Source organism: Borostomias antarcticus (genome assembly GCF_949987555.1).
Source record: "Borostomias antarcticus genome assembly, chromosome: 2".
In the NCBI taxonomy this organism is placed as follows: domain Eukaryota; kingdom Metazoa; phylum Chordata; class Actinopteri; order Stomiiformes; family Stomiidae; genus Borostomias; species Borostomias antarcticus.
In genome coordinates this window covers 5341917-5356336 of record NC_140235.1, presented here as the reverse complement: position 1 = coordinate 5356336, position 14420 = coordinate 5341917, and the positions used below count along the sequence as shown (strand labels likewise).

The 14420-nt window shown below is 49.1% G+C and overlaps 2 protein-coding genes across 2 annotated transcripts; one reads left to right on the top strand and one right to left on the bottom strand.

Annotated features, from left to right (window-relative positions):
• The first annotated feature begins 352 nt into the window (after window positions 1-352).
• Window positions 353-5193, top strand: LOC311318200 (transmembrane protein 178A-like). Its single transcript, XM_084449456.1, has 4 exons — window positions 353-766; window positions 1725-1838; window positions 3135-3272; window positions 4573-5193. Exons 1-4 carry the CDS (start codon window positions 355-357, stop codon window positions 4812-4814), a joined length of 906 nt encoding a protein of 301 aa, XP_084305582.1. The 5' UTR covers window positions 353-354; the 3' UTR covers window positions 4815-5193.
• A 9-nt stretch (window positions 5194-5202) lies between these two features.
• Window positions 5203-9662, bottom strand: thumpd2 (THUMP domain containing 2). The gene is made up of 10 exons (XM_084449444.1): window positions 9535-9662; window positions 9003-9132; window positions 7688-8157; window positions 6993-7070; window positions 6740-6792; window positions 6568-6655; window positions 6321-6392; window positions 6070-6184; window positions 5713-5833; window positions 5203-5621 (listed from the first exon to the last, which is right to left on the bottom strand). Exons 1-10 carry the CDS (start codon window positions 9640-9642, stop codon window positions 5345-5347), a joined length of 1512 nt encoding a protein of 503 aa, XP_084305570.1. The 5' UTR covers window positions 9643-9662; the 3' UTR covers window positions 5203-5344.
• Window positions 9663-14420: the final 4758 nt, after the last annotated feature.

Here is a 14420-nt window from a genome sequence, read left to right as displayed (position 1 = left end):
AAAACAGCGGGTCCATGGAGCGCGCCTCGGAGCAGGAGCACTGACAGACGGCGGAACTACATGCGCCCACACACTTCAACAGTGAACAGCTGGTGCAGAGTGCCCAGCGAGGAGACTGGACCGTGGCAGACCGTATGCCAAGTTGTCAAGCTCATATTGGTATACGGCGTACACAATTATTTGCTTTGAATTGGACGTTGGTCGAGGTTATTATTTTCACAAGCCGAAATCTTGACTCAGCCCTATATGGCATCATTACGAACAGCGGAGGATGAAAAGGTCATGTTGTTCACCTACACTTAAGTGGACCGGTCGATGCCTCTCGCCTCACACTGTCTGTTGCGTAGGCTACGCATGATGGAGAAACAGACGTTGGTGACAGTGGTCAGTTTGTCCATGAGCATCGCGTCCCTGTCACTTCTGATCATCGCCATTCTCACTGATCACTGGTATGAGACTGACACCACACGGCACCGGCAGAACTGCGACCGGTATGGGCCGGACTCTAACGGCCAGAAGAACCGGTTGATGCCCATATATCATCTCCCGTTGATGGACAGCAGTAACCCGCAACGGAACCAGGCGCTGCTCCGAGCAATCCACGTTGGGAGCAAAGAGGAACTTTTGGAAAACTGGAGGTCAATTTTAGGAATGGGTATTTTGGAAACGGAATGCGGGCGCCCCCTCTTCTCTACGTACTCAGGGCTCTGGAGGAAGTGTTACTATTTGGGACAGGACCGGGACATCGATAACCTTATTGCCAAGGGTAAGAGATACGATCGCTGGCACCGCATGCTGAGAGGGCAGGTGCGCATTGCATGTTATGTAAACAAAAACAAAAACGGATAAACACTTTATTCTTTGCATTATTTATATAGTAGCATATATGCTTTATTGAAAAAATCTAAATAGAAATGTCCACATCTCGTATCCAAAGCAAACCCCACACTTACATAAACCATAATTCTTGTTGAATGCGTGGACGCATAGCCTACATATGACTCGTGAAATGAAACTGACATGTTATGATAACATACTTGACCCCAGAGACATCGACCAATCCACGCACGCTCTTGCGCACATTCTACCCCCATGCAATTTACATGAGGAAAGAACATGACAGAAAGATGAATGCTCCATATGATGCACGAGGCACAGGCTCATATGGTCATCGGGTTTGAGCGCTGTGACAAGACCCTTGGAAAGATTGCAAGTAATATTTAAGATACCACACAGATACATTTACAACAATCTCTGCTATAAGAGTGGCTGAATTATAAGCAACCATTTCTCTCGCCAGTTTTGTACACAATATCATAACAAAGTGCGCCACCGTGTGGCTAGTATCAGAACTACCTTCTGCAGTCAGACATTAGCCTTATTATCAGTAATTAGCTGATTAGCCTTATTATGAAGTCGGACTGAATTCAACATGTCCTTTCATAAATTATATACTAGTCGGCATCAACAAAGCGATAAGACTTTGAACAGAATGCAGGAAAAAGAGTAGGTATCCTGGACACACACATCCAGTACTTTCAGTAGTTCCTGTGAAGGAGCTTTTGGTCTTTGATTTTATCTTTGTCTGGGGAAACTGACCTTCAGACTGTGACAGTAGAACTACTACTGGTTCTGACTATAAGAGCTACAGGATAACCTCCCCTACCCCAGACGTTAACATAAAATGTGTGTGTGTGTGTGTGTGTGTGTGTGTGTGTGTGCAGGTATAGTTCAACGCTGCACCACCATCAAGTACCACTTCTCCCAGGCAGTGCGTCTGCGTAACATCCCTCTGAACCTGACCAGGATCATCCAGCAGGACGAGTGGCACCTCCTCCGTAAGAACGCCCACACCTCTGGACTTCCTCATCCAGAGAGAGAGAGAGAAGGAGAGAGGCAGAGAGAGAGCGAGGGAGAGAGAGAGAGAGAGAGGGAGAGAGAGGGAGAGGCAGAGAGAGAGCGAAGGAGAGAGAGAGGAGAGAGGCAGAGAGAGCAAAGGAGAGAGAGAGAGAAGGAGAGGCAGAGAGAGAGCGAAGGAGAGAGAAAGGCAGAGAGAGAGAGAGGCAAAGAGAGAGGGAGACAGAGAGAGGGAGACAGAGAGAGGGAGAGAGAGGGAGGCAGAGAGAGAGAGGAGAGAGAGAGAGGTAGAGAGAGAGAAGGAGGGAGAGAGGGGGTAAGAGTTGCATGGAGAGATACGAGGTGCATCAATTCTTTGTCTTGTCCTGTTATTTCAGCCACTGGCCTTTGTGCCCTAAAACATTGAGTGACAACGAAGGCCAAATAGCCTCGCCCCTAAGACGAAATTCCAGGCCCGTTTGCATATTCATATCCACGGAGTGAATGAGTCGGTCGTGATCGAGTGGAGGCGGTACTTATTTCTGGACTAATGGGACGCACCCATAGGGCTGGTTGTACAGACAGTCCCCATTGAAAATTCAATTTAGTCCAGGACTAGGCTTAATCCATGTGAGTGCAAATAGTCTCCATGTTGGAGGGAAGACTAACTGCTCTCTACTCTCCCTCCTCCTTCTCCTCCCTCCCTCCTCCATCTCCTCCCTCCCTCCTCCTTCTCCTCCCTCCCTCCCTCCTCCATCTCCTCCCTCCCTCCATCTCCTCCCTCCCTCCTCCTTCTCCTCCCTCCCTCCATCTCCTCCCTCCCTCCTCCTTCTCCTCCTCCCTCCCTCCCTCCTCCTTCTTCTCCTCCCTCCTGCTTCTCCTCCCTCCCTCCTCCATCTCCTCCCTCCCTCCTCTATCTTCTCCCTCCCTCCTCCTTCTCTTACCTCCCTCCTCCTTCTCCTCCCTCCCTCCTTCTCCTCCCTCCTCCATCTCCTCCCTCCCTCCTCCATCTCCTCCCTCCTCCATGTCCTCCCTCCCTCCTCCATCTCCTTCTCCTCCCTCCTCCATCTCCTCCCTCCCTCCTCCTTCTCCTCCCTCCTCCATGTCCTCCCTCCCTCCTCCATCTCCTTCTCCTCCCTCCTCCATCTCCTCCCTCCCTCCTCCCTCCCTCCTCCATCTCCTCCCTCCCTCCTCCTTCTCCTCCATCTCCTCCCTCCCTCCTCCCTCCCTCCTCCTTCTCCTCCCTCCCTCCTCCTCCTCCTCCCTCCCTCCTCCTCCTCCTCCCTCCCTCCTCCCAGACCTGCGGAGGATCACGGCGGGGTTCCTGGGCATGGCGGTGGGCGTCACGCTGTGTGGCTGCATCGTGGCGTCCGTCAGCTTCGTTTGGGAGCGCGGCCTCACCCAGCACGTCTCTGGACTGCTTCTGCTCATGGCGGGTACAGGCGGCAAAACACACACACACACACACACACACGCACACGCACAGACACACACGCACACACATAGACCCTCTCATCTGAGCCTCAAGTTCTTCCCTCCACTTGATTCCAAATAGGCGCTTCGCAAGGCGAACACGGCCGATATCTCAGAGCCCTCCTTGATATGAGCGCTACCCCATCTTCTCTCTCCCTCCTGTCTTCTCTCTCTCCCTCCCGTCTTCTCTCTCCCTCCCGTCTTCTCTCTCCCTCCCATCTTCTCTCCCTCCTGTCTTCTCTCTCCCTCCTGTCTTCTCTCTCTCTCCCGTCTTATCTCTTCTCTCTCCCTCCCATCTTCTCTCCCTCCTGTCTTCTCTCTCCCTCCTGTCTTCTCTCTCTCCCTCCCGTCTTCTCTCTTCTCTCTCCCTCCCGTCTTCTCTCCCTCCCGTCTTCTCTCTTCTCTCTCCCTCCCGTCTTCTCTCTCCCTCCCGTCTTCTCTCTCCCTCCCTTCTGTCTTCTCTCTCCCTCCCGTCTTCTCTCTCCCTCTCGTCTTCCCTCTCTCTCCCACCCGTCTTCTCTCTCCCTCCCATCTTCTCTCTCCCTCCCATCTTCTCTCTCTCCCTCCCGTCTTCTCTCTCTCTCCCGTCTTCTCTCTCCCTCCCATCTTCTCTCTCTCCCTCCCGTCTTCTCTCTCCCTCCCGTCTTCTCTCTCCCTCCCATCTTCTCTCTCTCTCCCGTCTTCTCTCTCCCTCCCGTCTTCTCTCTCTCCCTCCCGTCTTCTTTCTCTCCCTCCCGTCTTCTCTCTCTCTCCCATCTTCTCTCTCCCTCCCGTCTTCTCTCTCCCTCCCGTCTTCTCTCTCCCTCCCGTCTTCTCTCTCCCTCCCGTCTTCTCTCCCTCCCATCTTCTCTCTCTCCCTCCCGTCTTCTCTCTCTCTCCCTCCCGTCTTCTCTCTCCCTCCCGTCTTCTCTCTCCCTCCCGTCTTCTCTCTCTCTCCCTCCCGTCTTCTCTCTCTCTCCCTCCCGTCTTCTCTCTCTCTCCCTCCCGTCTTCTCCCTCCCTCCCATCTTCTCTCTCCCTCCCGTCTTCTCTCTCCGTCCCGTCTTCTCTCTCCCTCCCTTCTTCTCTCTCCCTCCCGTCTTCTCTCTCCCTCCCTCCCGTCTTCTCTCTCCCTCCCTCCCGTCTTCTCTCTCCCTCCCGTCTTCTCTCTCCCTCCCGTCTTCTCCCTCCCTCCCATCTTCTCTCTCCCTCCCGTCTTCTCCCTCCCTCCCATCTTCTCTCTCTCCCCCATCTTCTCTCTCCCTCCCGTCTTCTCCTCCCCCAGGGATCTTCTGCACCATCTCCCTGTGCACCTACGCGGCCGGCGTGTCCTACGAGCTGGCCAGGGCCCCGCCCTTCATCTACGGCCTGCCCGAAGACGTAGGGCGTGGCTACGGCTGGTCCAGCTTCTGCGCCTGGCTCAGCCTGGGTTTGACGGAGGCGGCCGGCTGCCTGGCCACCGCCTACCCCATCCTCGCAGGGGGCAGAGGGAGGAGGGGCAAGGGAGACCCCGACACACCCGCCTGATACACACACACACACACACACACACACACACACACACACACACACACACACACACACACACACTGACCACAGGGGGAAGGTCATGATCGTCCCGGGTTAAGTAGCTGTTATCAGTGGACACAAGCCCCTCATCCATCCTCACACCCTCCTGGATACTGACTGTGTTTTCTCTGTTCCATCAACGGATATCACCTAATCCCAGTAGCCCTAACATGAGTGTATCTGTACTGTAGCTGTGTATTATGTCGTAATCTGTCTATAGACTTGACGGCTGTTGACAGCGGATGATATTGGGATGAGTGATTGAAGCTGAGTTTTGAAGCAATACCTGGTGTTTGCAATGTCAGTGGAAAAAATGACAATATAAATTCAAGTTTGATCTGTAACATTGTTTTATGCATTCTGCGTCATGTTGTATTGGCACATCCGTTTGTTGCAGGGCCTTAGATCCAGTCCGTCAGAGTTTTCAAGTGGTATTGTCTCGTGTGTGTGTGTGTGTGTGTGTATGTGTGTGTGAGAGAGAGTGTATGTTAGCACCCGGGTCCATTGAGTGTGCTTGCGGGCTGTATCTTGACGTACTGGTGGATGAGTCCGTCTATGACCCCCAGGCTGACCCTGTGGCTGGCTCTGGACCGCAGGGAGGTCAGAGGCCCGGAGGGAGGACTGGACAGCGGGCCGTCCAGCCCAGCCGGACCCTCCTCTCCTGGGGTAGGAGGGGGTCCGGACCCCGGGGCGGTCAGTCTCTTCAGTACGGAGGACAACTGAGGGCTGAGCAGCAGAACCACGGTTCCTCCCACACGGAGAACCCTAAGAACGGATGACGGAGAACATGCTGTAGACTCCTCTGGTACGGTGGCCTGGAGGGGAACGGCGCTAGCGTATCTAGGGTAGGGGTTACCTCTCCATCTCCGCGAGGAGGCCGGGCAGGTTGGCGGCCATGTCAGACTTGGTGCCGAACTTCTTCCCGAAGGGCAGGTCGCACACCACCGCATCCACGCTGCAGGAGGGCACAGGGAGCTCTGCAGAGGTCGGAGGTCAAACACTTATTACAGCAGGGGATCGTGATCATAGTGCAGAAATGACGTTCACATGATGACACAGATCAGAGACACTGATCACTGCGGTTCCTGCTATCCCAGACCTGAGAAGTGGAACGCCGAGCACGCAGTGGTCATCGCTCAGATACACGCTACTCAATGTCTTCCGTTTAATCAGGTTAGGGGTTGACATGTGGGTTTAAGGCTGGAGGTTTTACCCATAGCAGAAGCCTGCAGCAGCTGGATACGGTGTGTGAGCTCAGCAAACTCTACGTTCCCTCTGGCTCTCGCCAGCTGCCTCTCATCGATGTCCACGCCCAGGAAACTGGCCTCCTGGAAGGAAGGAGAGAGGGATGGAGAGAGAGAGAGAGAGAGAGAGACACGGTAGAAGATCCACAGTACATGAGAACATGTAGTGGGCAGGACAGTGTCTGAGATGATAGCCGGCTCGTCTCCTCGGGAGTCCTACCTGGTGTTCCTGTGCTGCCTCCAGTAGGATGGTCCCCACTCCACACATAGGATCTAACACTCTGGAGCCTGGCTGGTGTGTGTGTGTGTGTGTGTGTGTGTGTGTGTGTTGGGGCGGGGTGGGAGAGGAACATCAGTCAGACTCGGAGTGAATGACATACACGATGACACTGTCACATCCCAAAAGGAAAGAGAGACACAGGAAGATATTTTCTTAAACCCAGGGACATAAAATGACCCGACCCTACCTGGATGTTAGCCAGGGAGCCCATGGCCCAGGCTATAGTGGACCTCAGCCCGGTGGTCTGGATGTAGCTACGGTTGGCTAGCGGAAGACTGGGGAACGTAAGAGGAAAAGGGTTGACTAGACGCACACAGATCAGAGACACTGATCACTATGGTTCGGACGCTATCCCAGACCTGAGAAGTGGAATGCCGAGCACGCAGTGGTCATCGCTGAGATACACGTTCACCTGTGGGACAGATGACGACACTGCAGGTTATGTAATGACATCTATAGAATAATGACCCGTCGTCAGGTAGCACCGCGCGTACGTTATTCACTCACAACACACGATTAACGTTGTGATATCCTTATAACAAACGTGACTTAAACATGCTAGTTGACGTGTTAGGCCGGAGCAGGTGAGGTGCAAGGTTCTTGTTACAGTACCTCCAGCTCGGGCTTCTTCAGGTCGACCCTCCAGCCCAGCAGTCTGCTCAAGCCCGTCCCTATAATCCTGCTGAGGTCCTAGACTCCAAGAGAGACGGAAACGTGACCCTCCGATACCCAGACACCAGCCAGGACATGGCATCGGACCAAGCGGTCAGCCCCCCGTTCTGCAGTTCGGCGCTAGTCAATCAATCAATCAATCAATCAAAGCTTTATTTGTATAGCGCATTTCATACCCAGAGGCAACACAATGCGCTTTACAGAGAACAAGGGAGGTGGGCAAACGACCCACTCTCTACATATTCCAGAGGGAAGCAAAAAAACAGTAATCACCCGGGGGCCAGATAAGTGAGCTGTAAAAATTCTTCCCTGACCCCTCTTAACGAGGCGATCGAGCAAGCTCCTGGAGTATGTTTGTCTACTGGCTAAGAACATTTATAGAGCAATAAATAACATTAAATTACATTTTCAGAGTAAGAGATGCTAATCACATCATAGGAGAGACATGGCAAACATTGGTGTATGTCTGTGTGTGCATAAATGTGCCTGGGCCCAGATAGAGGCAGGGTCAGGGGTAGGATCGGGGTAGGAAAAGGATACGGACCCGGGTTAGGGGAAGGGGAAGTCGAATCAATGTGAGCATCCCAGCGTCGCACCAAGACTACATACAGTCTCCTCCCCTTTACATAGCCTACCTGGGTGGTGAAGTGTCGAGAGAGGACCCCACTGCACCTGCAGCTCACCCTGAAGGTCACAGGGTCATAGGTCACAGGATCAGAGGTCAGAGCGCCAGACCTGTCCTGAGTGACCCTTCCTGAAGTCCTGCCGCGGTCGCCCCCAAATGTGTCCCCTTCAACAGGGTCTCCTTTAAACGTGTCCTCTGCAACGTTGCTTTCTCTACTACAGTTCCTGTCATTGTGTCCCAAGGAGGACAACGTGGGATCTTCACACAACCCCAACTTCCTGGTCCCTCCATCTGGTAACAGTCTCTGTGTTCTAATTGGCCCATCTATAGTAGTCTTCCTACCACTCTCCTCCTCATCTTCCTCCCTCCTCCTCTTCCTCCCGCTGCGGCTCGTCAGCTCCCCCTGCAGGTTCCTCCATGTCTCCGCTGCGCTGCTCCAGTCCCTCCCATCTCCTAACAGCGCGGTCTGGATCTGAGAGGCTGACAACCACAACAACAATAGAGCCCCATAAAAGCACAAGTAAAAAAAAACCGCTTGATTGCTGATATACAGTCAGAATTCAGTCATTAATATTCAGAATAACGCTTCTGGATTGGTCACATGATATGCCAGCTGGCCTACCTGTAGCTGGCCTATACCTGTAGATGGTCTATATCTGTAGCTGGCCTATACCTGTAGCTGGTCTATACCTGTAGCTGACCTACCTGTAGCTGGTCTATACCTGTATGGTCTATACCTGTAGCTGGCCTATACCTTTAGCTGGTCTATACCTGTAGCTGGTCTATACCTGTAGCTGGTCTATACATGTAGCTGGTCTATACCTGTAGCTGGTCTACCTGTAGCTGGCCTATACCTGTAGCTGGCCTATACCTGTAGCTGGTCTATACCTGTAGCTGGTCTATACCTGTAGCTGGCCTACCTGTAGCTGGTCTATACCTGTAGCTGGCCTATACCTGTAGCTGGTGGCCTATACCTGTAGCTGGTCTATACCTGTAGCTGACCTAAACCTGTAGCTGGTCTATACCTGTAGCTGGCCTATATCTGTAGCTGGTCTATACCTGTAGCTGGCCTATACCTGTAGCTGGCCTATACCTGTAGCTGGTCTATACATGTAGCTGGTCTATACCTGTAGCTGGTCTATACATGTAGCTGGCCTATACCTGTAGCTGGCCTATACCTGTAGCTGGTCTATACCTGTAGCTGGCCTACCTGTAGCTGGTCTATACCTGTAGCTGGCCTATACCTGTAGCTGGTCTATACCTGTAGCTGGTCTATATCTGTAGCTGGTCTACCTGTAGCTGGTCTATACCTGTAGCTGGCCTACCTGTACTGCTGGCAGAGAGAGGCGCATCTCGTCTCAGAAGCAGGAAGAGTCTCTCGGCAGCCTTCAGCTCTCTGACTCGCTTTACCCCAACAGAGCAGGTGAAGAACACTTTCCCAGGGATGTGGTCAACCTGAAAACACAGCCAGATACTAGCTACTATAGCACTCCAGGGGGACTTAACCAGCCTGGACTGAGACAGAAACTGCTCCTGAATAATGACTTGACATTTACTGACGTTTCAATACTTCATTCAGTTATCTGTTTATTATTGTTTGTTCAGATCCCCAGATATAGCTATATTTGGAGAGAGGCTGTGTGCTGTGTGCATCCTATCATTCGTGCAGTAGGTAGGCCTATACAACCAATGTGAATGGCTGGGTTTCCCGAACGAGTTAAGAAACACTTAAATCCAAAGTACTTCTTAACTCCCATGCAAAGGGTTGCTTAAGAAGGGTTTCTTAAGAAGGTTCTTTATTGGGAAACCCGGCCAATGTCAGCAGGCTACGCCCTAACGTTCTCTAACGTTACTCACATCTTCAGGCGCAAGTTTAGCCTTCACCTCTCGCAGGAGAAAATACTGCATACCATTCCCGGCGGTGCAATAGAATCGCACAGCAGGCAGACAAGTCTGCTCGTTCATGCTGCAGACGGTTCCGAGTTTAGAAAGAACAGACTGAGCTCCACGATGTAGTGTTTATACGGAAACGGAAATGGGCTTCAAGTAGAAAGTAGCGTCTGACTTGTTATTTTCAGCCTGAACAGCAGGGGGCGCTCTTGCACTCTAAAAGAAACTCACTGACTAAGGAGGATGTGATACTAGTGAATAATGTTCATTATGAAAATAGCCCTTCACAAATGTTTCAATTTATCGTAGTTTTATGTAAATGTGTCAGGGTTATATTAACAATCATTTGGGATCTAAATTATATATATCAACGACACTCTAATTTGAATAGCTTAGTTCCATTAAGCTCCCCCCCCCCTCTCTCTCTCTCTCTGGAATTTTTATGCCTCATAACACATGCATGCGCAAAACTTTAATTTCTTAATATCTTAGAGCAGTATGTGGGAAGCTGAGCATTGTAAAATGGAGTCTCATCCTCATAAAAACCTCAGTTAATGACAGTCAGAGCTGCCTTGGTGATTGTCCCCCAATGAAGGGAGGGGGGACCTTAGATCCAACCTTCAGTTAGTAAGTGCGTAATCATCACCTAGGGGCACTCGCCACAATTCATTTTTCCCATTGCCAAGCACATTTTGCTTTGAACATTATAAAAAAAAACAAGCTATGATTGTGTCTCAGTAAAAGTATAGCCTACTCTACTCAGGAGGCTGTCTACTTTATTCAGAGATTGAGTAGCTCTTTTGGTGGTTATCATCACCTAGGGGCACTCGCCACAATTCATTTTTCCCATTTCCAACCACATTTTGCTTTGAACATAAAAAAACAAACAACTATGATTGTGTCTCAGAAAAGGTATAGCCTATTCTTCTCAGGAGGCTGTCTAGTTTCTTCAGAGACTGAGGTGCTCTTTTGGTGGTTATTATTTATTAGACCCTGTAGAATGCATTGAGCAGATCCACTATGGCGCAGTAACACTATACGGACAGCAGAGAGCGTATTTCAAGAATTCTAGTTTAAATAATCAGCAGATTATCATACCATTTTATCCATTTTATAGCTTGGCCTGTTTTCAAAGTTATATAATATTTGCAGAAATGCACACTTTTTTGAGTTATTTGACCACTTTCAGGGAAATTATATAACTGTACAATAATGTTCCTATTACCATAGCATAGGGCCCCTAATAATAACTAGAAAACATACATTTCTTACGAAAATGTGTGTGCTTGCCGTCAGTAGGAATAATATGTAGTACACATTCCCTTGCTGTTGTCTAGATGGCATAGGGCGGTGTGGAGGGTCAGTGTGCTGGGCAATGTGGAGCAGATGTGTTCCTTCACCAGCTTCTCAAAGCACTTCATCACCACAGAGGTGAGAGATACCAGTTGGTGAGGCAGGCTGGTCTTGGCTTCTTCGGTTCGGGGATGATGGAGGACTTCTTGAAGCATGTAGGGACGTTGGAGGGACAGGGACAGGTCAAATATCGCCGTGAACACAGGAGCCAGTTGATCGGCGCACGCCTTGAGGACCCGCCCTGCGCTACCGTCTGATCCCACGCTCACCTGTTTAAACACCCTTCAGACGTTGCGTTCAGAGAGAATGAGAGGTCTTCCTTCCCCTCCCCCTCAGGTGCGACGGCCGTCCGGCCATTGCTGTTCTCAAAGCGAGCATAGAAAGTGTAGAACATTAATCCAAATCCATAAACTGCCTCCTTCCTCTACCATGACGAATTAACCTTTACAAACAAGCTAAGCCGCCATTCACAATTCTTCACTAGGCTAATAGAATTCTGCGCGGTAGGCCTCACCTACAGTATGCCATGGTCTAGGCCTATACTAATAGAATTGGCCAACTTTCACTATATGGCTTGAGGCCCAAGATCGATAAACCCCATCCTTGTAAGGACAAGCTAAACCTGTACACCCTGGACCTAGTAGAATGTCAAGTTGTACTGGTATGATGAACGACAGCCTCAAAAGTTGAAGATTTACTGACTTCCACTGTAATGGATGGTAGCCTGACTCATTCCTCCAGGGTTGCAATCATCTTTCTAAGCCTCCTGGGCGCCAGCAGAAGGCCTTGACTGTCAACACAATCAAATCATCAAAAGGTGGGAGATTCATCAGGTTTGCTTGGTGGGAGATTCATGTTGCGATAAGTTGCCTTATTATAATTATTCATCACTTTTATTCATTACTTTATACAGGAATTTCTTGTGCAAATTGATTGGGAGTAGTTGTTCTGTGTTGTCTGTCTGGCGTGCCTCTGTGAATTGGCCTACAGTAAGGAATAGTGCCATAAGACATATGATATACTTTAACTAATGTATCTGTTTCCATGCATGTTTGGGGCATCAGTGGCACAGTTGCCCTCCAGATGGAAGTCGAATGTTCTCAAAACCTTGAGCCCATGAATAAAAACTATAGCTCTGTCTGACCCTCACAGTCCCCTGTGTACAGGGATAAATGGGTCTATAAAAAGCACTCTTTTTGTCTGACCGTGCACTGTGGTGATCCTGACCTTTGATTATTGAGGCCTACTCTCAGAGTGGACTATTTTTGAGGATGGTAGCCTTGCAGGGATGACCCTGGTTCAAGCCAAACGCCAACTGAAAGCTATAATAAACCAGGAGTAGATAGCATCACTTTGAGCTCTCTGTCCAGTGGCTTATCTTAGAATTCCTATTGCTGAATTGAAATTATCTTTCAAAACCACTAGACTTGAGAAAGGAGCAGCTCTCGCTTCCGAGTGAGAGGGAAAGTGCTCCAGCTCTTTTTGAAACCTGAGTCATGCCAGCTTAATAAAGCTATTTCACTCCATAACACTTATTGTAAGAGGCCTTTGGGATACTTTTCAATATGTGGATATGAATCAGATTCAAAAGTAAAGCCCCAATATTCTTCGTATTTCTATCATTTTCTGTGTGAAAAAAAACAGTTCCATCACTTTAGTTTCTTTCCCTTGTAATTCCCATTTCGGGACAATCGTAACTTCTTCATCAGTGCGTAATATTGGATGCATTCATGTAGAAAAAGGACATGAATACTCTTTTATTAGCTGCCATTTCATATAATTAGCTTTTCTCCTGGTTAAATGCTATGTTCAATGGCCACTCAGTCAATCAGAACAACAGACACGCTCTACCACTGTGCATTAAGCCTGTTTATCATCTCCACACTCCATAAAAGCAGGAGACCATGAAGGAAACCGGGGGAGAGAGAGAGGGGGGGGGGGGGGGAGAGAGAGAGAGAGGGGGGGGGGAGAGAGAGAGAGAGAGAGAGAGAGAGAGGGGCAAACAACAGCACAATTATACAATTTCATCATCATCGTGGCCTATTTACGACATTAATAAAACGTAAACTGTTTATGTAGCCATGCAGGGCAGATGAGCAGCGAATGAGATATCATCATGGTGATATAGTTTGACTGATTATTAATGTGCAGTAATGGTCAGAACGTTCTATAGGGGCCTGGATGCCTGACTGAACACTGAGGGTTGTGTTGAGTTTGAACAGATTATGTAGTTTCTGGGATATGACAGCAATTGTCACAGATATTTCTCATCGTCTGTAGCGACTACTGGAGACAAAGTGAAAAGATGCTGAGAGGCTGAGATAGGTCTGTTTGCAAATTAGTTGACTCGCTGAACAAAAAGATTCGCTGAGATCCAAAATATGCGTTTTGAAGTTTTATTAGTAAGAAAAAATAATAAACTCAATATGAAGTGCAGAAATCATATCAAAGTACCTCCCTTGTTCTCTGTAAAGCGCATTGTGTTGCCTCTGGGTATGAAATGAGCTATACAAATAAAGCTTTGATTGATTGATTGATTGAAGTAATCACAGCGATCAGAAACCTAATAAACTGCGGTCAACAAAAAGTACAGCGACCTACTTCCTCCCCTCTTTCTCCCTAGCAGCAGGTGAACAGCAGTACATAATCAGCTAGAGCTGAGTGGATTGAGAACACCGCCCCCAGTTGACCCAATTAATTCTATCAATCACTGCAATATAAAGATTAACAATGAACAACATAACCATAATATAAACAAGCATACAATAATCAATTCTCACTTCATTATAAGTACCCATCAATCAATTCATGGTCTGAAGTAGGAAAGGTTTGTATTCACTGACAGGTCAGGGAGTGAGTTATATCTTCCGCCAGATTGACTGATTCAGACATCTTACTATGGAATGTACTGATATGAAACTGCATCTTGTGCAGTATCTGTCTTCACAAAACTTGTAGATTGGTTGTTAATGTCATCCACTTTCAAGTCTCACCTTCAAACCGCAATCAATTCACTCAACACACAATAACTTGCAATATGTGAGTGTGTGAGTGATTAAAATTAAAAAATCTTCTTCTACTTAAACGTCTTTGAATAGGATGATCATCTGACAGGCCAGAGAGATCAGGTGTGTGTTTGAAGATTGTGTACGTAGGCCTATGTGTACAGGCATGTGTGTGTGTGTGTTTGTGAATAAGATAATGTGTGTGTGTGTGTGTGTGTGTGTGTGTGTGCATGCGCGTGCATGTTTTTGTATAAGATGGTGTGTGTGTGTGTGTGTGTATTAGACCGTGTGTGTTAATGCAGTGGGTAATGAGTAAGCAGATTACATCTGTGAAGTCGAGTGAGTCACAGCGGCTACTAATGTTTCCCCACCGCTCGTTCTGATGGAAATGAGACCTTTACAGGGACAGGGAGAGCGAGGGGGCTGAGAGAGAGAGAGAGAGAGAAAGAGAGAAAGAGAGAGAGAGAGAGGTAGAATGATGGGGGAGTGCCAGAT